Source organism: Euprymna scolopes, chromosome 40, assembly GCF_053919585.1.
Source record: "Euprymna scolopes isolate OS-2025 chromosome 40, ASM5391958v1, whole genome shotgun sequence".
In the NCBI taxonomy this organism is placed as follows: Eukaryota; Metazoa; Mollusca; class Cephalopoda; order Sepiida; family Sepiolidae; genus Euprymna; species Euprymna scolopes.
Window position 1 is genome coordinate 31644806 of NC_136521.1, and position 27899 is coordinate 31672704.

At 31.9% G+C, this 27899-nt stretch overlaps 2 protein-coding genes across 2 annotated transcripts in view; one reads left to right on the forward strand and one right to left on the reverse strand.

The window, feature by feature from the left end:
* The window catches only part of LOC145265470 (DDB1- and CUL4-associated factor 17-like), a 237642-nt gene that overhangs the window by 112684 nt on the left and 97059 nt on the right, over positions 1 to 27899 (forward strand). The window lies entirely within an intron of this gene.
* LOC145265469 (opioid growth factor receptor-like protein 1) lies at positions 250 to 27862 on the reverse strand. The gene is made up of 6 exons (XM_080121334.1): positions 27612 to 27862; positions 20876 to 20936; positions 20538 to 20616; positions 14594 to 14660; positions 13673 to 13812; positions 250 to 613 (listed from the first exon to the last, which is right to left on the reverse strand). The coding sequence occupies exons 1-6, from the start codon at positions 27624 to 27626 to the stop codon at positions 448 to 450; spliced, it is 528 nt and encodes a 175-aa protein (XP_079977460.1). The 5' UTR covers positions 27627 to 27862; the 3' UTR covers positions 250 to 447.

Below are 27899 nucleotides of genomic sequence, written 5' to 3' on the forward strand. Positions count from 1 at the left end.
TAATAATGATAATAATAATAATAATAATAATAATAATAATAATAATTTGTCTAACAATGTAATAAATGTCTTCAGTTTAAATATCTGCTGGAAGATGTTTTGCCGGGGACACCAAATCAGCTATCACCATCTGGAAAACAAGGAAAGTAATGCAAAAATGGAATGTCTCAAGAAATATGCGGCAATGCCATGGTCCATTCAAACTTGTGTTTACTTCATGGAATTCCAAAGAAAAACAAAATCCGTAAGAAATATTTAGAAATAGACAGACTAGAAATACCGTAATAATCCATCCAAACAGTATTTCTTAGGTAGACAAAAAAAAAAAATTTATAATAAAAATGTAAGAAGTTGAATGGCTGGAAGCATTGTAATCATTCATCCATAAAATATTCTTTTGTTTTGTTTGCACTGAAATTCTTCAGAAGAATTTTACTTGTATGTTGTTTAAGCCTTCATCCAATATTGATGATAACTTCCAGATGCATTGTCCAATGGACCCTCTTCGATGAGTTGCAGAAGGAATTGCAACCAATTCTCAATAATATCATCCATTCCCATTAACCGAAAAGATTTTATCATACGTGTTATTTTCATGTAGTGTTTGCTATGCCTGGAAAATACAATAAAATATGATGCATAATAAATATTTCTATAAAATATAATAAAATATGATGCATAATAAATATATCTATAAAATACAATAAAATATGATGTATAATAAATATTTCTATAAAATACAATAAAATATGAAGCATGATAAATATTTCTATAAAATACAATAAAATATGATGTATAATAAATATTTCTATAAAATACAATAAAATATGATGCATAATAAATATTTCTATAAAATATAATAAAATATAATGCATAATAAATATTTCTATAAAATACAATAAAATATGATGCATAATAAATATTTCTATAAAATACAATAAAATATGATGCATAATAAATATTTCTATAAAATATAATAAAATATGATGTATAATAAATATTTCTATAAAATACAATAAAATATGATGCATAATAAATATATCTATAAAATATCATAAAATATAATGCATAATAAATATTTCTATAAAATACCATAAAATATGATGTATAATAAATATTTCTATAAAATACCATAAAATATGATGTATAATAAATATTTCTATAAAATACAATAAAATATGAAGCATAATAAATATTTCTATAAAATACAATAAAATATGATGTATAATAAATATTTCTATAAAATATAATAAAATATGATGCATAATAAATATATCTATAAAATATCATAAAATATGATGCATAATAAATATATCTATAAAATATCATAAAATATGATGCATAATAAATATATCTATAAAATATCATAAAATATGCTGTATAATAAATATATCTATAAAATACAATAAAATATGATGCATAATAAATATATCTATAAAATACAATAAAATATGATGCATAATAAATATTTCTATAAAATATAATAAAATATGATGCATAATAAATATATCTATAAAATACAATAAAATATGATGCATAATAAATATATCTATAAAATACAATAAAATATGATGCATAATAAGTATTTCTATAAAATACAAAATATGATGCATAATAAATATTTCTATAAAATACAAAATATGATGCATAATAAATATTAATTACTAGGTTTACCAATATATACCCAGTGCACAAACAAAATGGCGTTTTCTATGTTATGATCGAGCGCTGAGTCACTCTTTAACATTTCTAAAAACATTATAAACAAATAATGCTTTCTAAATATGTTCAATGCTTTGCAGCTATTGTCCAGGGCTTCTCTCATTACCAGTAATAGACTTTGGCCATCTAAGCACTGTATTAATTTAGCAAAGACAGTTGTGTTCTTTTCAATAAAGTAGGGGTCGTTTCTGTTTCAGGTTGTGCCTGAATTTCTTTATGCAACTTTTGGATTCCTAAATATCCTAAAAATTTCACTTGCCACGATTTGAATTTTGATTCTGATCCATCGGAGTAAAGTCTCACGCCGGGTCCATAATCGCTTGAGTTCAAAGCCATGTTTAGTTTCTGAAGAGTTTTCCGGAGTCCTCGAGATGACGAATTCTCAGTAGGCAGCTGTTCTGTACAGGTTCCAGACTTTATAATTTCACAGCTAAAGAGCAAAAGATCCTTCTTGTTGTTGACACAAAGAAAACATATGCAATGTTGTTAAAAAGGTTTAATTTTAATCAAGCAATTCTGGTTTCTGATTGGTTGATAGCAGAACGTGAATTAATTTGATTCGTCAGTTCCTAGCAGCAGCGTTTATAAATAGAATCTCCAAATTTGCGGGAATATACCCCATTATGACTCCAAAATATTGCATTTATCATGTGCTTTTATTGTAATCAGGAAAAATAATACCTATACTTAAATATAAAGAGATTTATAAAAAATTGGAATCAGTAATTGTATCAGAATCGGGAAAAATATTGGAATCGTCCCATCACTTTTTTCTTATTTTGAATTATCAAAGATCTTAAATACTTTAAAAATAGAGAATATTGCATTAATAGTAAATAATAAATTCCCAACAAATAAAGCGGATGCTGTGATCGAAAATTGAAACTGAAACCTTTAGTCTAACGTTCTACCAAATTACCTATTTGACTTTTTTAAGAAATAGTGTTGTATTCCTGTATGTGTATATATTTTTTACATGTATACACGTGTACAAGTGTCTTATTGAATGTGTGTCTGTTCTTCATACATGTATTTATGTGTGATCGGCTGGTTTTCAAAAGGTCACAAAACAACTTAATATCAGAACAAGTGAGGAATAGAATAAACATCTTTGTTTCTTGCCAGACAAAGGAAGACATACCTTCAACAAAAGGGACGAATACTATTTTATGGGGTTAGGGAACACACTTGGCACATCTTTGATCTTGTTAGACAGAAAGCTGCAATAAAAATTCCCCAACGAGCAACAGACCTCTGTTTTTTTTTTTTGTTTTTTTTTACACAGTGGTCACCATTTATCAAGGCCTGGAAGCCACTGAGGGACAAGGGTTATTGCAAGTACAGTACGTTAGTGTGGAGATTTGAAAGTGTTTACTTAAGGGGGCGGTTCATTAGGAATTTGTTAACGTTGGACTTGAAGACATCCAAGTTGTAGTCAGGTGGGAAGCAGGCAGACGGAACAGAGTTCCACAGGCATGCAGTTCTAAGAAAGAAGCTTTGTTCATGGAATCCAAATTTTGATTTAGGCACAGATAAAGAGTGGGGGAAATTTTTCACAGTGGATTCAGCTAGACGGGTGTTTTTCATAAAAGACTGGCAAGAGGGGACCAGAGATTGAAATTCAGATGAGCACTAGCCATGGAAATAACGATAAAACAAGGATAGGCTCACAACGTCTCTTCTGTGGGAGAGAGGTTGCAGGGTAGAGAAAAGGGCATCTCCCACTAAGCCACGAAGTCGATTTTGTACTCTGTCAAGGAAGGATAGGCTGTTTTTAGCAGCTCCTGTCCAGTTATGGCGGCAGTATTCCATCCTTGGACGTACTTGGCTTTTATATAGATAGAGAATTGCATCAGTAGTGAGATATCTTCTAGAGCGGTAGAATGATCCCACCATCTTTCCAGCGACCTTGGCAACAGACTTGATGTACGTGTTCCATTTCAGATCAGGAGTAAAGGTCAAACCCAGAAGCTTGTCAAAATTTCTGCAGATTAGTACAGTCAAGGAAGCAGAAAACAAAGAGGGAATTCCAAAATCTAGCAGTCTGAGAGAGGAAAATATTAGCGTAGAAGGCTTTCTGGCATCTAGGGTTCTCAACAGTGAAGGGGCAGGATTTTACTGCTCGTCAAGTTAGGAGTATCTACATTGAAGGGGTACAAGTGCTATGAGTTTATCAGAGCACATTTCATGAAAATATTTGTACAACAAGCACAGGGATGCAATATTGTACCAAACTTTCACAAAAAAATACTCAACTAGCTACAACCACTATCAACCATTTTCCCCATTCTCTATTTGTGCCTAATTCAAAATGCAGATTCTATGAACAAAGCTTCGTTTTTAGAATTGCCTGCTTGTGGAACAATGTTCCATTGACCTGTACCTGGCTGATTACAATAACTTCAAGTCCAATGTAAACAAGTTCTTGTTGAGCCATTCCCTTAAATAATAAAAATTCTACACAATCTACACCATTAATGATTACTAAACTACCACCTTACATTCATTAACTCTTATCTTCAAGTGGTTATCGGGCTTTGATAAATGGTGACTTCTTTGTAAAAAAAAGAAAGAAATGGGAAAAACGGAGCTTGGCCAATAGTGCTTTAACGGAATTAATATAACTTTGACATGACTTTGATTTATGATTTGCGTGATAGATTTATGATTTGTGTGATAGATTTATGATTTGCGTCATAGATTTATGATTTGCGTCATAGATTTATGATTTGCGTCATAGATTTATGATTTGCATAATGTTGCAGAACATTAATTCAAACATAAGCAATAATAAAAAAATAAGTAAATGAATGGGTAAACATTATCAATAAAAAATAACCCTGAGCATGCAGAGTCCCCTCTCTATGACTAATGTTTGTGCAAAATTTTAACCCTATAATGGCTCCTAGGGGGGCACCATAGTTATCCCGGAAAATACATTCTGGCAAAAATTTACTTTAACCATGACTAATGTTTGTGTAAATTTTTTTAAAAATGCAAGGCGTGGTTATTGAAAAAATTGTGAACAAACGAACTGACAAACGGATGAACAGGAGTGAATTACTAGGTCCAATCCTTCCTTTGTCGGGAAACCAATTATTTTAATAATTGAAACCAATTTATTTTGTTTTAATTACGTAATTGTAATTATATAATTCTCCCTGGTAGCCTAAAGAAATAAAGACATTTACTGTTGAGTTTTTATTTAGAATGGAGAATTTCTTTCCAAATTCATTAAGGATTGTCTGATTTGTTTATTGCTTTCCAGTATTGCTTTTTTTTATTTCAATAGAATCAGCGTAGGGAAAAAGAAAGACAAATAATCCAGCTGAATGCATATTTTGTTTTCAATTCTAAAGAATTCATGTGACTGAAATAGAAATTAATTCCCTAAATATATTGCTTGGTCATGAAAAATTATAGATAACTAGCAAAGATACCCGTGCTTCGCACGGAGCTTTGTTGCGCACTCGGGTACCAAAATCTGTGGGCACCTTTCCAGTAAGTTGATGTTGTAAGAGCAACGATTGCATAAGGTGATTAACATTTTAACTACCTCTTGTAGTGACTGAAATTCAATCAGGAACTTCACAAAACATTTTCATCAAAAAGGAAGGTTACTTGATGTTACATAGTAAATTTTTCATTGAAGTAATTTTCAACTCTTGCTTAAATTTTATCTTGCACATTCAATACTAAAAACTTACCACAATCAGATCATGTCAGTTTTTCCTCATATCCATTTCTCGAACTTTTCACTGAAGAGCCTCAGGGTAAACTACATTTCTGCTGCTTTGATTTGGAGCCAGAATGTAGAGTTTTTCTGAACTTCCTGTCCGGCTGATGGAGACGTAGAACATACCGTGACTGAAGCAGTCTGATGTCAAGTCTACGCCAATGGTGTTAAATGTCTGACCTTGACTTTTGTTTATGCTCATTGCAAAACACACCTTCACAGGAAATTGGAGTCTCCGGAATTTAAATGGAAGTTCTGAGTCCGATGGAACTAAGGGCATCCTTGGCAGTAGAACGGTTTCACCTTTGTAGGGACCACAGGAAATGGTGGCCTCAAGTACATTGGTGTGCAATCTGGTGATAACACATCTGGTTCCGTTTGTTGTTTTTGGCGGTTCCAAGGATCAAGGAATCATGATTGGCGATCCAATTTTGAGATTTAAAATGTGTGGAGGCATTCCAGATATCTCCAAAGAGTTTAAAAACTCCACAGGGTAGTGAACAGCTTCATATTCATTAGTAGCCGAATCAACTGACTTGTATTGCTTTGTGTCTCCTGGAAATTCATCCATTATTGAATTGTTCAAATGATTCACATTGCTGTTTAATGGCGAAATAATAGCCCTCTCAGCAAGCCAATCCGGTGATTTTCCATTGTTTTGCAGGTCTGGGTACACTTTGTCTTTCAGTTGCTTCTGATTACCGACACATTTACCAAGCGCAGTTGGAATCTTAATTGTGTCAGGTGAAGAAGTGATAGGAAACTGACCATTACCGATTTGGAGAAGCAATTTTGAGAAGTCTGCTGCAGCTGTGTTATCAGAGATATAGGCTCTCATATTAGTAGTCAGTCTCTTTACTATAACGTGCCTCCAGAGATAGGATTGTTTCAAACTTGCATTGACAATGTTAGCCCTTGTGCCATTTTTAACCACTGGGAGGATTTGACGGAAATCACCGCAAAATAAGGTTGGAATGCCACCCATGGGATTCTTGTTTCCTGTGATGTCTTGCAGTGTTCGGTCAATTGCTTCATAAGCACTCTTGTGCGTCATTGGGGCTTCGTCTACAATGATTGCAGAGGTGTCTCTAATTACATTTGCCAAGGCTGAGTTACCAGTAATTTTGCAAACTGGCTGATCCATTCGATGAGTATCCAAGGGTACTTTAAAAGTGCTGTGAAGAGTGCGGCCACCTTGTAGTAGAGTAGCAGCAATGCCACTGAATGCTGTTGCAAGCACAATCTTTCTCATGGATCTAATCTTTGCAAGGATCAAATTGATTACAAAAGTCTTGCCCGTACCACCTGGAGCATCAAGAAACATCATGTTTTTGTTCATTTCACCTTGTGCTTCCAACATTGCCATGAATGAATTGTAAACTTCTCTTTGAGAATCGGTCAATTTTTCTTGCATATTTTCTGCTTGTAGGGAAAGTTCTTCAAGATTATAAGTAACTTCACGTTGATACTCTCTCGCGAGTCTTTCATCTCTCCCTTGCGTTGGTGCAGGTAATCCATAGCTTGCCAATGGTTGACCGCACATAAGGAGAACTTTTTCTTCAATTAGACAAAGAGTTTTATTGTAGATGTCCTCATTAAAATCTGCTTCTGGATTGTTAACTTCTTGCCTGTATCTGTGAAGAATGTCTTCAGATATTACATCACGAAAAGCCATCCAGATCTCAAGAGGATTTCTTGGCTCACAGGCTGTTAAAATTATCACAAATAGGCTTCGCAAATTTGAAGGTGATTGAGTGGCACTTGCCTCTCCTACTGCTTGATGCAAGTGATGGTCATTTTCTAGAAGGCCTCGAGCAAGGCACGCTGCTCTGTATGTTTCAAACACCTGACCATTGTATGCTCGCAAATTTTGAAATGAAGTTGGACCAGCAACCTCATTGAGCAACAGGCGTAAGAAATAACACTCCCCTGCTTTTGGACTAATCGTGTAGATTCTCCCAATGCATGGTGCCTTCCATACATCATCATTTTCAGTACCTTCAACTTGTACCCCACGCATTCTTCTCATCCATTTCTTTGTCGATTTGTTCCAAGTGTAAAACTCAGGGACTTCAAACATATTTGAGACCCCTTGCAAAGTCATCCTCATGGCAGAGTTGAAAAAATGCTGTCAAAGTTGTGGCAGGCGGTGGACCTTGGGCTCGTTCCAGAGCAGTATCAGCTGAGAACATGACACGCTGCCCATTTTCAAGATGAACAGAAAGTTGTACAATTGGGGGGAAATGTTCATGGATGGGATGTTCCAATATCCTCCAAGCCGCCTCTGAACTGCCGACATACCTTGCATTCTGGAACTGCTGGATCTCATCCACAATGTGACTTTGTACTTGGCCTTGTTGGTTAGCTGCTCCATCAGTTCTTTGTAGTTCAAACACTGCTTGATCACATCCTTTATTCACGTATTTGAGGACATATTTGATGCTTTGGATCGAGCTGCAAATTTCTACGTTAATGTGAGCGTTGAACTGCTGAAGGAGGACCTTGTTATACGGAACAATCCACTGGTTTGTTATTTCTTGATTAACATACCGACCATTTCTCTTCATCCTTATTGTACCAGTCTGGCCTCCATCTTCTGGTTTTCTTTGCCTGTACTTGGGGTAAGAGTCTTGGCCTTGCTCGGTACACTGAAGAAATTCTTTTGGGTATTTTTTGGAACATTTGTTGTCAATCATACATGGACAATTTGGATTAAATGGTCCACAAGGTCCATGCACCATATGTGCCATCACTTTAGCATGAAGATCAGGATCTTCCTCTTTGTCAGGGATCTCTGCAGTTATGCAGAGATACATTTTTTCTGGTAGAAGTTTGTCCTCTGGGGCCTGCCAGGTGAGGATGTGTGCATGCGGCAGTCCTCTTTTTTGATATTCAATACTGTACAGGAAAGCCCTCAACCTGCCAAATCCTCCCTTTTTAATAAATTCAAGTAACTTTTTTAGCTTCTGCCTGAAAATCCTGGCAACAATATCTGGACGATCCTGAGGGTCTTGCCCTTGAAGACAATTTTCTGTAATTTCTGTCCACTTTGGATTTGTTGTGAACGTGATGAAGAGGTCGGCTCGGCCCATTCGCCGAACATATGCCATGGCATCACTTTGACGCTCAAACATGTATCGAGGGCCTCCTGTATAAGTTGCCGGAAGTACAACTCGTTGACCAAACTGTTCTGGATTCCCATCCTCCCTAAGAATTGAATCTCTCAAGTTGCTATAATTGTCAGCTCTCAGGGTCTGTTGCTCACGCCTCAGGAACTGTAAACGTTCTGTTTCAATCTTGCAGTACACATCCACCAGCCATTGTTGAAATAGCCTTCGGTACCAGAGAAAATAGTTTCCAGGCCGAGTCATTAAATGGTACGAATAAAATTGCTGTTGGGTAACTTTTCGCCCATTGGATGCCTTCATGTAGATGTTGTAAGATGGAGAACCATAGGGGTACATTAACGGGTACATTAAAGTATCGTAGAGGGGATGTAGTTCGGAGATCCATTTTAATGTATCATTTCTAAAACGCAAGACAATATCCCGGTTAGCTGTTGGTTCATTCTCCATTAATATTCCAATCTCATACGTTGTTGTTGGAGCATTGAATCGCTGTGGATGCTCTTCTTGCGGCCTTCGGTCTTCCCTTATGACAACTTTATGTTCTACCAAGTGTTCTTCTTCAATCCTCTCCTTTGTTGTTTTCAGCTGACAAATAAAGCTGTTGTTCTCATGTAAAAATTCAGTCAGACTTTGGAGAATGTCTCTATTGAGTCTACTGTCACGTCCCCGATTATGTAGTTCCTCTTCCAGACTATCCAAGAAGTAGACTTGAATAAACTTTGCTGTTTCATCTTCAGGTGGTAAAAGACTCCCAATCTGGTGGTAAACCTGGCCTCGAATTCTAAAAGAAGGATTCCACCCATGTACTGACGCAATTTTGTGACCAAATGATGTCATTGCAAAACAATTGTTATAACTGCGTAGATTTTGCAGAAAATCTTTAGAGATGGGACCATTGCCGGAGAGCAAATCTTGAAGCAACTGAGGCAGTGGTGGAAAGCTATCAAGCACAACTTTGCCAGAAGAACAACAACAACCAGGGGTTTCTCCTTTAAATTTTACAGCTGAGCAATGTTGACATACTTTGTCCATTTTTCCTATATCAGCTGTAGTGAGAGAGTCATTTTTGTTGTAGAGCAATCCTTTTCTATTGCAGTGTTCTATTTCATGGTGTCTCAAAGCAGTCATTCGTTGTCTAGCTGCCTCGTTTTCTGTCAATTGCTGGGGCAAAGTCATACTCTCTCTCCATGCAGCCTCTCGTTGTTGCCCTTGGTATAGGCGAAAGCTTCGTTGGGTTTCCGATTCATTCTGATGTCGTTGAGCCACTCTCAACTGACCTTGTGTACGTCTACTTACCTCATATAATTCATTCGATCGTAATATTGCTTCTCTTTCCAGTGCATATCTTTGCCTTTCTTGAATTTCATCTTGTGATGAATTTAACCGCCTTACAGCATGTCTAGTTCTGTCAGCTTCACGTTGGGTTTCTCTTTCCAAATCTGACAGTCTTGCTCTCCTTTCTCTTTGACGTATCCTGTTAAGTTCTAGACGTCTTTCTCTATCTGAATTGTTTTCATTGGAGCGAATTGCAGCAACTCTTAGTCTATTAGCTTCCAATCTTTCCATTCTTTCTTCCTCACTTTCGTTTCTACTTCGTTTGGGTGGCATAATTTCGGGTTTAAACGGAATTGTTTAACGATATTAATGATTGTAAATTAATTAAGCGTAAAGGAAATGTATACTAACTGAAATGGACGAACTATAAATAATATTTCTGAATAGTACAATTATAAACAATTATATTGTACCTATTTACTATGCCTCCCCACGGGACAGAGTTAGACACCAGGGTCGTTTTTTAACGTGGAGAAAAGGTACAAAAATAAAAATTGTCTCAGTCGTGAAGGATTTCTCCTCCACCGAAAGAGAACAAGAAAATGAAGTGCAGCATCTGAAGAACAGATACTACACTTTGATCTTGACCAAAAGGAATGAATAAAAGCGACCTACGTGTGACTCATTACTTCCGGGTGTAAACGTCACAGTCTAAAAGTAATAATTAAAAAAAAAAGTAAATGTAAAATAAATGTAATACCAACTTAGGTTAACTAAGTAAACAGTACAATTAAAACAGTTCTATTAAAACAAATAATTACTAAGATCTAGGTAATTGTTAGTCTCATTGTTATGGTTTTAAAGAAAAAAATGTGTAAAAAAAGTTCTGCTTTTGTGAGTACGTGTATTTCTTTTAAATTACATAACCTTTTTATTTTATTATTTATATCTCTTTTAAATTTATATATTTTGTTAGTAAACTGGAAGAAATTCAGTTGAATAAAACCTTGTTCGTGTTCTTTACGTTAAACTCATATTTTTATAAAAGGTTCATCCGGTTTAAAGAAAGCACTAAGTTTAAATAAGACTGGAAATAACTAATTCAATATATAAATAGAAAAATGAAATAAATATAAGCTTTAAGTCTTAAGATAGTAATAATCAAAATGTAATAAATTATTTGTAGTTCAAATCTATGATAAGACAGGCTTTCGAAATAGGCTCGACCAGAAAGATTAAATTAGAACGAAATTATAATCTCCGTGCCATTTTCAAAACAACCCCACAAAAGTAACGATATCCTGCAGTTGGTTAAATGACAATGGTTGTAAGAAAAATGTAAAAGAAAATGCGCTTATCTGTTTATTTTGACCTGTTTTATTTAATTAAAACAAAATTGGCTATAACTGGAAGAGAGCGTTATGTTTTGGGGGTTGTTTAAAAAATAGAATGGAAATAAAGTTAGTTCCGTTTTAATTGTCTTTAATTGCGGCAAGCGCTAACAAAATCGAAAAATCACTGTGTACATTCGAAATGTTAACTTTTATAGGTTTACAGGTTTGCTGACAAGGCTGGGGGTGTTTAATACAATTATTTTACTAAATTGATTTTTTTCATTTAAAAATAAAATTATTTCTTTTTTAATAAAGTTTTATTTTAAAATATTTGTTTTTGTTTATTTATATAAAATTACGATAGTTGAATTGTATTCTTTCAATTATATTGGCAAGTAAAATATAAAAGATTAAAACGGAACGAAATTGAAATTTCCATTACATTTTCAATACAATCCCAAAACATAAAGCTTTCCTCGCCAATGAATTGTTTTGATAATATACGTAAAGTGAAATAAATCGAATATAAAATTAAATGAAAATATATTAAATAATTAAATGTTAAATAGATTTTGTAAATAGTACAGTTGAAATGATTAGAATATTTCCAATATGTAATAAGGTCGAGGTAATTAGTTAAAGAGATTTAATATAATGCGATATGCAAATGAGCATAAGTCATTCGATATGGGGGTGGTTTGTAGACTAGTATATAAAGAAATTAGGCATAGATTCTTATGTCAGAAACATCCTAAAATGGGTTCTAATGTTTCTCTACCAGGAGAGATCTACCCTCTTACCTCCTTTATATTTCGTTGATGATGGAGAGCTGTACACACAGACAGAAACACACGAACCCTATTACTTTATAAAAATATAGATATAAAAGTGAAAATGTGTAGTTTGTTTGTGTGTGTGTGGGGGTGGTGCATTTTTTTTGTATGTCCGGCAAAGGCTTTTTTCAGGGGGGGGGGCTCTCTGGGGAATCACTAATTCTTACAACTTTTTATATACTTTCTAGATTGTAATATCTCCGATTTACACAACGAGTTCATCTATATCTTTTATTTGAGCGAATTTTATGTTACAAAATTTGCGTTGTGATTTCATTTTCTCTACTACTATGGCATGATGTGTGACCTAGAAAGCTACACGTTGATGTTCGTTTAACCACCTGCTTTTTTAAACATTTAATTTCAACCATTCTTACTTCTCTGCCCGCTTAGCGTTGCGGTAATGTGTCACACTTTTTTTCGCCTTAGCCTCAATGTTTCGGGTTCGAGCCTACCTCTTAACCAAAACATTTTCTTTTTTTCTTTTACACCTACAAACACCCAGGCAATGCCGGGCATCCCTGCTAGTCTATAATATAAATCTTGGCCATCTGTGTGTGTGTGTGTGTGTGTGTGTGTGTGTGTGTGTGTGTGTGTGTGTGTTTGTATGTCATCAAAGTGGCATGAACCTGGTATCCTTAGATAGAGCGATATAAAAAAATCAGAAAAATTTGTCAATTATTTTATGTAGAAATGTTTTGTTTGAAGGCGAGGGTTAGGTAAAAACCTTGCTTTCCACACTATTAATTGTACATGCATGAACAGTTGATTCATTGTTTTATTTCAAAAAGCTAAATTTGCAATATCATAACATCTGTGTTATCGTGGTCCAATCAATAATGAGTTCGCTTACAAATTTAACTTTTGCAAGTTTGCGTCCATCGTGCATTCTTTTCTTTTGCTAACAAAATTTTGCTTTCGCTTTCATTTCTAGCTCATGGCACCCAAGTCTGTTTTTTTTTTTTAGACCAGATTTTATAACCAGGCAACGCCCCTCCCCCACTAGCCTTTCAATAAAACATGATTTTGAGGTGTAGTCGAGTGTTGAATGCAACACATTTTCTTGCAATAATTTTTTAATTTTGAAACCAGCATTTATCATGATTTACATTCAAACTATTGGTATTTGTACAGTTTAATTAAGACATTAAAAAATGAAAATATCGAAAAACAGTTATATCTGTTTTGGACTGACGTTCTCTGAAAACAGTTGTATCCATTTTGGACTGACATTCTCTGAAAAAAGATTTCACTTAATTTGATTGAGTATTTTTTTTTTTTACAGTGGAAAAACACGTTTTTATGACGCTGAAGGTAGCCATGTTTGGATTTTTAGAACACGCCATGGGGAGATAAGCGCCAACAACTCCCTCCCCATTTTAAATCATAGCTTTTCTTCATAAAAATCAAAACATGGCTACCTTTTGATCAGTATCATAACAAATTGTTTTTTCACTGTAAAGAAAAAACTACTCAATCAAATTAAGTGAAATTTTTTTTCAGAGAACTTCATTCCATAACGGATATGTACACTGTAACTTTTTTTGATGTTTTCATTTTTTAATGTCTTGATTAAACTGTACAAGTACCAAACTATTTAATTAGTTAATAACAAAACTAGGTTCTGATATTCTTCATACTTACTTTCGGAGATTTAGAAGTCTTTCATCTGGATTTCGAAGCAGCTCAAATTGGTTTCCCTTCCTTTGCATCCCAAAAAATTCCAACATTATATCAAAAGCACGAAGATATCGATATAGAATTGTTTCATCATTTTTAAAAATCTAAAAAAAAAAAAAAAGAATTAAAAACAAAACTTTATGTTATTTCTGAATTTTTTAGATGAAGATTTATTATTTGTATTATTTGTATTCTTCGGACTACTGTTCTCATCTTGAGTGTTTTTTTTCACATCCGCAAGGACCAGTGGTATAGTGGGTAAAGTACTTGTTAAAATTCAGTTGTAAGTTAAACTTATCTGGAGGTTGAAGGTTCAATCTCCAGTGTGAGTGACACTTAAAATACAAATGTGAATTACTTAGGATTTCTACCCAGTCATGGCTGATGGAACGAGAACATGCTGCCTCATTCAAAATTCTGTGCAAATTTCAGAGTTCAACAGAAAGATCCCAAAGTTCAACAGAAAGATTCCCGAGTTCAATAGAAATATTCCTGAGTTTGACAAGATATGCCTGAAAAAGGTTGGAGATTACATTGACCGAAACCCTGTGAAAATAACATTCAAGATAAAAATGATAGTCTGAAGAATCTAAGTAATATGAAAACACTATTTTTCACATATTTTGAGATGAGAATTTGTATATGTTTTACATGCAATAAATGTTGTTTCATTTTTGGATTGACTAAGTACAAAATAAAAACTAATGTAAATGAAGAAAAACATTTTGGGTCACCATGGCCAATGTACAGCCCACATTGTTAAATGATGATGATGATGAAGAAGAAGAAGAAGAAGAAGAAGAAGAAGAAGAAGAAGAATGCTTAGTACACAAGTATATACAATATGAAATCTTTCAAAAAGAAAAGTTGAATAAAAATTCTAACCTCAATTTCCTCATCTGTGATTGCTACACAAGTGTCATTTTTTCCAGTTTCTTTATTTGGGAATAACCTTAAGAGTAAAAAATGTGAGACTTAGGATTAGGGCTGTTGTAAAATTAAAAAAAAAAAAAACAGTAGTAAAATATTGGTAAAAACTTAAAAATACTACACTATTGTAAAGAAAAAATACAGTTATTAGATTTTCGTAAAAAAAATACAAATTTAAAATGATTGCCATTGGTAAAAAATTATAAAGTAAAATAATCGTAAAATAAAAACAGTAAAATTTTGATAAAAAATTAAAAATGTAAAAAAAAAATAGTAAAATTTTGGTAAAAAATAAAAATGTAAAATAATTGCAATAAAAACAGTAATAACATTTTAGTTAAAAATAAAAATTTTTTAATAATTATAAAAAAAAAACAGTCGTAAAATTTTTATAAATAATAAATTGTAATACTTGTCAAAAAAAATAGTAGTAAAATTTTGGTAAAATAATAAAGATTGTAAAATAATTGTCAAAAAACAGTAATAAAATTTTGGTAAAAAAATAGAAATTGTAAAATAATTGTTAAAAAACAGTAATAAAATTTTGGTAAAAAAAATAAAAATGCAAAGCAATTGTAAAAAAAATAGTAAAAATTTTAGTAAAAATGTAAAATAATAGTAAAAATAGATAGTGAAATTTTAGTTAAAAAATAAAAATGTAAAATCATGTCTGTCTACCAAAAATAAAATTATTGTTGTACTGACCTCATTTGATAATTTGACATGCCTAAGAAAACCGGATATTTAATACTTACACGAAAAGAATGTCTTAATTTTCTTTTTTCATTTTTACTTACTTTTGTTCTAGCTAGGGATGGGTCATCCTACCAGATGTCAAACATTCACCCACAATCTCCTACATTCCAACCAAGAGATCTTATTGATTCTAATCATTACTTCAAGTGCTATTGTTTTTATCTCTTGCACTTGGTTCACCAGGTATATTTGTTACTTAACTATTGACCATTTAACCGTGGCTACCGAGAGTAAGAAGAAGGCCTGTTAACTAAAAAATGCCAGCAGGCAATGTAGGTAAGATTTATCAAACTGTCAATACTATATCAGGGCCATTCGAAAAAGAGCAATAAAACATTTTTAAAAAGAAAAAGGAACACAGTTCGATTAATACTGAAACTGAACTTTATTCAATATGAAATATAAATATTATCTATGTAAAATTAAGTAATTTTAAAGCAATATACAATTTAATACTCATAAAAGTGAATTATGAATTTAGGAAACAAAGAATTAAATAACATATTAAACACCAATTTTAAAAGTGAAAACAAACGATAAATCATTTTTAGAATGAAAACAAACGATAAAATACAAAAAATTGAAATAAAACAAATAATTTAAATACAAACAAACAATAAAAGTTACTAGTGCGGAAATATTTTTTAATTTAATTTAGAGAAAAATCACATGGGTTGAATGTTATTTTTTGGAACTTTAGAAATTATTCGGACTAACGTTCTCATCTTGTGTGTTTATTTCACAACGTTTTATCATTGAATCTTGACTTCTCCTTTATTACATCCTCAGGCCGAAAATGATGTTCACGTACCAAAAAATCTAATTAAAGAAAACATTGATACCATAATGTAAACTATTGTTAAAATATAAGAAAAGACAGTAAACAAATATTTAAATATAATAATAATCACAGTGTAGTATCTGTTCTGATGCTACACTTCATTTGTTCTGTCCTCGGTCAGTGGAGGAGAAATCCTTCATGACTGACACACTTTTTATTTTATTTTTGTTCCTATCCAGAGTGTCCCTTTTTGGGGAGTTAGATTTTCCCACATTGTGCCCTCGTGGGAAAGCAAGTAAATAAATTTAAAAAACAATATTTTTGACAATTATTCTCATGTAAAAATTATCTGTTTATAATTTTAAAAAGAAATAATCAATTTTAATATATAACGCTCAGTCATGGCTAATTTCATTAATAGTCGCGTGGTGAATAATTTTCAAATCGACTTTAGAAAAAATATAGAACTTCAAAATAATTCGGAAATACTCAATGAAAGGTTTTATTCATTGCTAAAAAGACATTTTAACAATTATTCTCATGTAAAAATTATTTGTTTATAATTTTTAAAACTAAAACAAAATCAAATTAAATTTTCAACCTTCCTGATAGACTAAAAAGAAAGAAAATAAACAGTTAAAAATATCAACATAATATATGCTGTATCAGCAATAAATAGTATCGTTTCTTTAATTCATATTAGCAATGTTATCAAACGTTATGAAAGTACTTGAATACAGTTCTAATTAAATACACATTTAATTATTAACAAATAACATTACTTACTTTACTATATTTGGTTGGAATAAAAATTTTCCCTTCTAATGGTACATATCCAAATTGAGAAAATTTAGGAAAAGAAAATGTATGTACTTTGGGGCCTTTTGGATAATTTCCCCAGTAATTTGGAACAACGCAAGAATACACCATGTTAGCAAACTAAAAACTAGAGGAAACTGCTGCTGATAGCCTAAACCATATACCTACAACTGAATCTGATAATGACGTCACACTGCCGTGTGCATCGGCCTTCCTTACTCTCGGTGGCTGTGATTTAACCCATTATTTCCAATCGTCTCAAGGTGTTGTTCAATGCCAACTTGTAACCTTAATAACCCTTATGAAAGACTAGCAGGGCTCTCTGCCATTACCCAGGGTAAAAGTGTAATCTATTTCTATAGGTATGTGCAAAATGAATGCCGATGCTCAAAATGTATAAACATTTGGACCCCTATCTTTACTTAAAAATTCACGAAAAATCAAGAAGTTAACCAATTTTAATGAAATTTTCAGTATTTATCAAATAATATAATGAACCAATTATTTTTATTTAAATTTTAGTGGAAATGTATTATTTTGTTGAAACAAAAAATACCTTTACTAAAGTTATGGTTTTCAGTAGTAAAAAAAACACATGAATTTATTTTTGCTTTTTTTATGTAAATAAAACATCGTAATTTGTAACAATAACAAAAAAAAGAAGAAGAATTTTAACAGGAACATTACGAAAAGAAGCCCTAAAATCCGTATTAATGAAATCAATATAACTCGAAAAATTAATTTCTCGAACTACCAATATTATCATTGAATTAAGCATTATTTATTTAATATTTTTACACAAAAAAATTAAAATTGCAGAAAATATTTCTACTTTTTTTTTACAGTTACATTTTCAACGTAATCTTTATATGTAAGATTCTAATATTTTCATTGCACGCATGAACGTATAATCATCAATGTAAGATAATGTTCATATAATCTTGGAAAATGAAGTAAAAAAATTTAAATTGAAAAACAGGAACACAGAAAAATAATTTTATTAAAAAATGGTAAAAATTATACGAACGTTCCATGTCGGTAAGTATGGATGCACAAACCTGAAAAGAAAACTAGTCTGTTTTGACCACCCTCCTCCTCTCTCCAACTACCCGTCTGTTTGTGTTTGTCAACTTTAAATTTCATGTAGATATTCTGATATATTTAAATGTAAGTTTGCATTTTTTTAGTATATAATTTTTTCAATAATTATAAATTGTTTTCTTAACTAATTGTAATTCTGTATTAATAAATAATGGTGTTTTTTTTTTTTTAATGAATAAATTGTCAGTAGTATAATCAATATCCTGGAACACCATAACGGGTTCATTATAATCTATGACCATTAATTAATAAATACTGATATTTTCATTAAAATTGGTTGATTTCCTGAATATTTAAGTGAAGGGAGGGGGTCTGCAACTCCAAAAAAGAAAAAAAAAAGTCGCTTAGTATGCCAAAATAATGTTAAACACAGAAATAAATTATGTCTATTTTGTCCTTCCATAGATATTTGAATTTTGCCGCCATAGTTTTTTTTTGACATACTAAACAAATCTCGTTCCTACCACTGTCACATTTTTGGATAATTATTACCTTTTTTAGCAAAAGTTAAGTACATTTATTGTATTAATTCATTATCTTAAGACTTTAACTTAATACTTAACTTGGAAATAATTCCAGAAAACTTGGATTTTTCTTGCCAGTAAAATGTAAACGCGATCTTTGTCATAATGAATTTTTACGTGAAATGTAGGGTTTTTCAGATTTGAGATAAAATTATTCCATATATTTTTATTTCAGACACTTTTTTTCTTGGAAAAATAAACTTTAAAGTATAATCTTTAAAACATAATAAAAAAGTAATCGAAAATTTAAAAATTATTATGATTAGCCGGCGCTCAAAACCATGCCCCCCCCCTTACAGAATCAGCCATTAAATTGCACGTACCTCTATTTCTATTAAAACTTCTATATCTCTACCTCTCTCTATTTGTTTCTCTCTCTCTCTTTCTCTCCCCACACCCTCTTTCTTATCTGCTTAGCCAATTCCCTTCTAACTAGCTACACACAAACAACTTTCTCTTATACATCGTGTGAGCTCTGATCTATCTTGCCAGACTTTCATAAAAAACATTTGTCTAACTGAAAACACTATCAATAATTTCCCCCACTCTTCATCTGTACCTAAACCTAAACATAGATTCTATGAACAAAGGTTTTTCTTAGAACTACACGCCTGTGGAATTTTCTTCTGTTTCTCTGCTTTCCAGCTAACTACAAGATAGTTGTCTTCAAGTCCAATGTAAACAAGTTCTTGATGAGCCGTCTCCTTAAGTAATCCAATTTATCAAATTTCCACTACAAACGATTACTACAATATAGTCCCATTGACTACTGTACACTCATTAATCCTTATCCTCGAGTGGCCTTGACTCTTTTGTAAAAATAAAAAAAATAGATTCCTCAAGTAATGAGCCAAAACTTTCTCTCCAAATTAGTACAATAACACTAAAGAACTGAATTCCACAAAACCTGATAAAACTTGGTCCAGTTGACCCTCACAGAATATTGGCACTTCTGCAGTATGCAAACAGTGGCCATCTTTTTTTGTGCGCTTCACGAAACTGTCACCAGGTGGTGCTTCTTGTTCAAAGAACAGCAGACAATTTTACTTCAATTCAAAAAATGTTTAAAAAAAAAAAAATCCAATTCGGAAAAATGTTTCATTTAAATTATCTATTTGTTGTTGACCCTTCAAAGTTGCTTTAATTCGAAAATTTTTTCATTTAAGTTATTTATTTGTTCAAAAAAAAAAAAACAAAAAACAATTTTACTTTATAAAAATCCAATGTTGCTTTCATTACAAAATTGTTTTATTAAAATTATATTTTCTTACACAGACTTTTGAATAAATGTTTTTACAATTATATTTTGATAAATTTTTATACAATAAATGTTTTGGTTTTAAAATAGTTTTCTGTTCAGAAAAATATTCTTGTTTGTTACTTATTTGCCGTGTTATCTGATCTTGAAGAAATTGGAGTTATCGCCCCCTAATGATGGCTGCCATCTGCATACTGCAGAAGTGCTATAATATTTTTCTACATTTTAGGCAATTATCATTATTTTAAGTTGAAAGAACACACACTCAAGCTAGATTATTTTGTTGTCTTCACTAATGACAAAGATGTCTGCTCTGCACATAAGCAGCAGCAGTCCAGCTCTCTTTTTTTACCATCAAAACACACACAAATGACATGGCATCAAAAAACAAAACAAAAATAAATCTATTCCCTCTTATTCCACCATTTCAGATTCTCAACAGTGCCTAAGCTTGCATAATTGCCCACGTTTCATATTTAAATGGTTCTAGGTTCATATGCCACTATTTCCTTACAGCAGGCACATGCAAACCATGGCTATTTATTTCTCCATCTCTCTGCACTGTTACTACATCTTAGCATGGTGTGGCCTTTAGACTTTGTTAGACAGTATAAAAATATGTTTAGAAAAAGAGAGAAATGATACAAAAAGTATACTCACCAATGTATGTAATGATCATTTTTTGATAATCGATTGTAATCAACTGACCAGAATTCACAAAATTCTCCAAATGTCACATCTTTCAATTCCATGAAAAGAGAAATTATTTGCAAAAATAATAAATAAAATATTTGAAATATATAAAACAGTAAAAATAATAAAAAATACATAAAGGATTATTTGAAGAAAATAAATTTCATTTTTCTTAGCTCCTTACATCAAGTGGCTTCATGCCTTGTTTGGCATGATTTCCATTTAAAAAAAATTGATAGTTGAGTTTAGGCTTATGTGAATGTAAATGATAGCCAACTTGATAATAAAGATAAAATTTTTCTTACCGTTTGGTGGCGGAGCAATTTCATCACGATAAAACTTCACGTTAGGATTGGAAATTTTAGCCTATTCAAGAAAAAAGAAACATTTCTTTTATGAATGACATGTTTGATACAAGGTCAGTTTAAAGATAAGGAAAAATAAAAGGTGCTTCTGCATTATATGTGGATGTCTAAAAAATGCATTATAAGTAAAAACACTATAACACCATCGGCCATGTTGAAATTAGTAAAAATTTCAAAATTTATGAAAAATGATGAAGTACAAAAATAATTATATAAAAAAAAAGATTTATTGAATAATGCAGTTAAATTTATATATAGTTTAGTCTCTTCTATATCACAAACTGACTTATCTCCCTTGTGTTGTTAACTTTTACTATTTCAAGTTAGAAAATGGCAAATCAATAATAACAATGTTTTTTTTTTGTAAAAAAAATAGTTATAGCAAATATTCTACTCAATCATTTTTTTTTTGTAATTAAAAAAAAAAATTAACATGAGTGCAAGTACGAACTAGTGTTTTTATTTTAAATGCATTATTTTGATTTTTTAGATATATACTATAATTAGGGCTAGGACAACAGCAAATTATTTTCAGTGTGTATCTGTTGATATATTATATACTTTTATATAAAGTGATGTAGTTCTTGGTTTGTTAACTGTGACTGTGTCGGATATATACTCAAGAGTCAAAACAATGATAGGAATATTCTGTTGTCATAGCCCTATTTATAATACACACAAAAAAAAAAAAAACAACAACAACAATGATTGAAGCATTGTTTTTAGTCATCTGGATTTCTTCATACGACTACCCCCCTTTTTTTTACTAAATCGTCATCATATATCAAGGCCAGATGCCACTCAAGCATAAGAGTTAATGAGATGGACTAATTGTTAAGATTAAGTTCAAGAGGGTTCTAGATAGAAATTTGTTTAAATTGGCTTTGAAGAGGACTAAGTGATAATCTTAGGGGTGTCATGAGAGAGCATATCATATTCCTTATAAAAATTGTTATGACATTTTATTTTTTTATAAAAATGAATAAAACATTAAAATATTTACTTTATAATAATAAAATAATAATAAATTATACATATTATAATAATTAATAACATAATTATTATTAATAAATAATTAATTATTAATTTCATAATAAAATAAATAATAATATAAATAATAAAATAAATAATAATATAAATAATAATATAAATAATAATATAAATAATAAAATAAATAATTAATATATGTGTTTTAATGATTAATAATATAATAAATAATTAATTATTAATTTTATAATAACAATAAATTATAATATAATAATTAATAATAATGTGTTATAATAATTCATAGCATAACAAATAATTCATAATAAATAATAAATTAAATAAAAAATATATAAATGTTCTTTTTAATTAATTTTAAGAACAATCTAGAATTTCAAGAGAACATGAAAGTGTTCTTTTTTCAACTTAATAAGAACAATCTAGAATAATCAGAAAATTCTGTATAAAAGGATGCACCACCTGCAATCAAGTTCATAAACAGTTGTCAATCTGTAAGCTAACGACTGTTTGAACTCCAGCAAAATTTCAAGAGAAGGAGTTCGTCTATGGCTAATTACTTTAGGACCCATAATGCACTTGTTGCGCTGAGTGATTCTCCTCGCTCTCTCATCTTGTGTGACATCTTCCTGTGATGAAAGGAAGGTAAATACAAGTTGGAACAATAAAATTGTTGCCCTAGAAAAGACAACATGATTCCATTTCCGTTTGATAAAAAGCAGTTTTCTTTTTTTGTTGTTGGAAACCATCTACTAGTTGGCCAGTTGTGTACAAATCTTAAGAGCGATAAGAGTTTTCTATCATGTCTGAAAGTGACACAATGTTCAACGAGCGAGATCGGGATGCACTGCTGTACAACTCATGCTCTCTACCGATCCAAGTTATGACAACAGATCCATTGTCGGCACCCTCAAAATGTATCAGTGGATTGCCACAAATAACAGGGACATGCCCAGGGTGATGAAAACAAAGTTTCCGACCACAGTTATGGTCTTTGGCATAGTTTCAAGTGAGGGCCACATTATGCCACCTTACATCTTCGAAGTCAGTTTGAAAGTCAACACCAAAGTGTATCTGGATGTGCTGAAGAGTGTGGTGATCCCTTGGTGCAATCAGGTGGTCACTGGCAGACCCTGTGTGTGGCAGAAGGACTCGGCACTGGCCCACATCTAAAGACATCCAGGCTTGATTTCAGAAGGAGTGCTATGACTTTGTACCCTTCTCTCACTGGCTCCCTCCTCCCCAGACCTGAAGCTGCTGGACTACTTCATTTAGTCATATGCCGAAAACATCACCAACATGACCTCCCATAACACCAAAGCAAGCCTGATCACCGTCATCCGCCAAGTATTCATCGAACTCCTGCCAGCGCTTGTGGAAAAGGCATGCTCTGAGTTTTGAAGCGGTATCAAGGTGGTTATTGAAGCTGAAGGCGGCAACATTGAATCCATGTCTGCTTTACAACATAATCAAGTCACCTGAATTGATTTTTCCAATAAAAGTTTTAAAATAAAGTTGTACTATTGTTTTTTTTTAGGGCGACAATTTTATCGTTCCACTTTTTCGTACTGTCAAGTAGCAAAGATCTGCGCGAGCCTTTTCTAATCTCACACAAAAACACACGTTCACATCTGAAGCTATATTTCTTGTCATATACATACACGCACACAAACATACGCGCACACGTCCACACACATACATATATTCACGTTTGCGTATATACACTCACATTCACGTGTATACACACACGCTAACGTACACACATGTACTCACATACACGCACGCGTACGCACACATGGGCAACGTCACTTCCCCTTTCAAAGGAAATCCACACATGTGCAAAAGACCACTGGAAACAACTATAAAAGCAAGAGACAAGCTGTTTCCAGCCCTTTTCGGACCAGCTTCCGAGCTGGGTGGTCTACGGACCGACAGCGTGCCTTTTAGGCAGGCACACGCATGCGCATGCCTCACGCCACTTGCTACTATGTGGGACAAAAAGCTAACAAACAGTACGTACACTTTATACGCTTTCTCTCTCCATGAACTGGATTGATATTCTCACTCTTTCTCTCTCTAGATATACAACTTGTCCCTGAGAATACCTTCGCATAGCTGACTGCTAACATGGTGCGCAGTTTAACTGAGTTCAACCCTCTATCCTTTTCTTTGTCTACACGCTGGACTATCATTCCCATTTCCACTACATTACTCACTTCTCTTCCCACGCGCGAACAAACGATAGTGACACAAACGTGAGATGTACACACATTTCCTTTTCTTTCTACACCACCAGTCCCGCAACAAACGATGGTTACACCCGCGCGGATATGAACACGTGTTATATCTAAAACATTCATTCTTTCAACAGTAAATAAATGACACGATTATCTATTCCAGCAATTGAGTTTTTGTTTCCTTCATTCCATTCGTTTCATTATTTTCTTTTGTAACGGGATTAGGATATATATATCCTAGTCCTCTACAGATCTCCATTGGTGACATTAATGTAATAAAACATTTCTCTTCTTTTCAACATGTGTTTCTTTTATTTATTTAACGTGTGCCTTCAAGGACATGAGTGCTTTTAAAAACTTACTTGTAAACAAAATTTAATCTTTTCATTTTATGTACAATTTTTTTTTCATCCATCATTAGTAGTTTTCGATACTCGTTAAGACAGAGTCGACAGACCGATTTTTTAAAAATATACGGTTTTAAACCAAAACAACAGTACTTACTTGTTATGTCGAAAATAGTAATATATTTTTTAAAAATATACGGTTTTAAACCAAAACAACAGTACTTACTTGTTATGTCGAAAATAGTAATATATTTTTTAAAAATATACGGTTTTAAACCAAAACAACAGTACTTACTTGTTATGTCGAAAATAGTAATATATTTTTTAAAAATATACGGTTTTAAACCAAAACAACAGTACTTACTTGTTATGTCGAAAATAGTAATATATTTTTTAAAAATATACGGTTTTAAACCAAAACAACAGTACTTACTTGTTATGTCGAAAATAGTAATATATTTTTTAAAAATATACGGTTTTAAACCAAAACAACAGTACTTACTTGTTATGTCGAAAATAGTAATATATCTTTTAAAAATATACGGTTTTAAACCAAAACAACAGTACTTACTTGTTATGTCGAAAATAGTAATATATTTTTTAAAAATATACGGTTTTAAACCAAAACAACAGTACTTACTTGTTATGTCGAAAATAGTAATATATCCAAAAATCACGAATATTCAAAGAGTAGAAAATTATTTATTTTTACGGAATATTGGGTAGGATTGCATTTTCCTTAGATGTGAACACCTTGGAGATTGCGAATACAGGGGATATACTTATTTCCCTTTTCGCTACTTTGATGGCTGACGTACTGTTTTAGACTGTAGTGATAGACTTTTATGTTTTTACAAAAAACACGATGGCAATTGTTCTACTCAATGAATTTTCGTAATTGTTGGATACACTATTATTTTCGACATGAAAGCTAAGTACTGTTGCTTGTTTGTTTTATTTTGTTGAAAAATAAATGCGACGCATTTTAAACGAGAAGGAGGTGTCAGTGTGTGTTATTTCTTTTTTTATTATTATTTTGTTTGTGGCAGAGGAATTTAATTTCTCTTAAATTTCTTTTCCCCGACACTTATCTTGCTTTTGATAACATTTATTTGTTATATATTTGTTTTTTTGACAACTTTTCTGAATCTATGTGTATAGTAATACAAACCCTCTATTTTTTCTAAAAATAGAACAAAAAATTCCCACATCTATTTATACATTTCACGTGATTAGAGAATAAAAGTGACTAAGAAAAAAGTAGACCAGGTTTATGACCTTTTGTGTGTGTGTGTGTGTGTGTGTGTGTGTGTGTGTGCGTGCGTGCGTGTGTAAATTTTTTCTTATTTCAAATAAAGATTTTAGCTGTGCTGTTTATTTCTTATTGATTATTATTATTATTACAAACTCAGATAGATTCTCTCTAGTTTTCCCCACATTTAAAACATTAGTCTAGCTGCTCTCGTGGGGAGGCAAGTAAATAAACTACTATTTTTTTTTTTTAATATTTTTGCTCTATACATAAGTGTGTGTGTGTGTCAAAAATAATGGTTTTACTTGCCTCCCCACGAGAGCAGCTAGACAGTAATGCTTTAAACGTGGGGAAAACTAGAGAGCCCCCACCCCTCCCCTCCAAAAGAAAATAAATTTTAATATTTTTTAAATATAATTTAAGGAGAGGAGTGGCTTAAAAAAACAACTATATCTCAAGTTCAGGAAAAGGTGTTATAAATAATAAACTAGACAAAATACTATGAAAAAAACACCGAATATATGTCAAGTTATGTCACGGTAACATATATTGAGCGAATTTCTAACAGAATTTTGTCTAGTTTATTATTTATTACACCTTTTTCCGAACTTACCGTGTTAAAGAGAGAGTCGGTCGTCATTTTGAATTTTCCAATACATCGGTAAACACTGTATGCTTTTCGAGCTGAATAAACATGTTAAATTGAATAAAAACACGAAAAATATATCCAGTTTGGTAGAAAAGTAATTTATCTTGCCTTTGATAACATTTATTTGTTATATATTTGTTTTTTTGACAACTTTTTCAAATCTATGTGTACAGGTGTACAGTAATACAAACCCTTTACTTTTTTTCATAGTTCTTTCCGGAAGTTTATCTAGTTTATTTTTTTTAAATTTATTTCTAACTTCGGTCATAGTTTACAATACTAATATCTACCTCTGATTCCAATCGACAGGTGCTCGAAATGAAATGGCATTTCCAGTTAAATAAAGTGTAGAAGCGCCCAAAATTATTTTATTAAAATTATATTTTCTTACGCAAACTTTTCAATAAATGTTTTTACAATTATATTTTGATAAATTTTTATACAGTAAATTCTTTGGTTTTCAAATGGCGCTCGTGCCCAGTTTAGACAATTATGAATATGTCATTTTTATTTTCTGTTTTTAATAATAATGTCTTTTTCATTTTCTGATTTTAATAAAAAAAAATGTATATATATTTATGTTTCATGAAAAACTTTCCCGTTTTCATTAATTAAATCGAAACATATTCAATTAAACAATTACGAATATATGTTTTCTTTCACTTTCTTTATTTACTTTTTTTATAGTTCTTTTCGAAAGTAATATCTAGTTTAAATTTTTTGTTATTTATTTCTAACTTCGGCCATGTTTAAAATACTGATTTCTCCATCGGATTTTAATGACAGGTGCGCGAAAAAATGGCGTCCCTATTTTCGGCGATAAAGTGTAAAAGTACCTGCTTAATAGCCAGAAAACAACTTGTTTGCGGAAATTCTAAATGCGATATTCGTTTTCAGCATACCCAAAAACTGCTGAGGTTGTCATTTTAAAGAAAAATGTTAAGATGGGAACCAAGTAAAAATTTACCAAAAAAAAAAAATAAAATAAAATAATAAAATAAAATAAATATCGCCTATAGATAATTTCTGGTATACCCAATTTTTAATTGTTTTTTTTTTTTTTTTTTTTTTTTTCTCCTTTTTGAAGAATCTGTCTCCAACGCAAATCTCAACTTTTTATGCTATTGTTAGAATTTGAAGAACTTTTTAACGTAACCAGAAAATAAAGAGACGGAGAGATTATACTCACGGATTTGTTACCCATTTTTCGGTGAAAATTTACGCAGAAATTTTGTCAGAATAGGTTTTAAGGTTTTGTAGATGTTCGAATATTCTTATGATATAGAAGAAATAGATATGAATTACGCCCGCAAACAGAAAAAAAGAGTTCAGCTTCTCGGAAAAAGGAATAATTTTATATATTTTACTTTCAGTTTTAAAACGAGTCCGCCACTCCGCCACCCCACCCTCTCTCTCTCTCTCTCTCTCTCTCTCTCTCTCTCTCTCTCTCTCTCTCTCTCTCTCTCTCTCTCTCTCT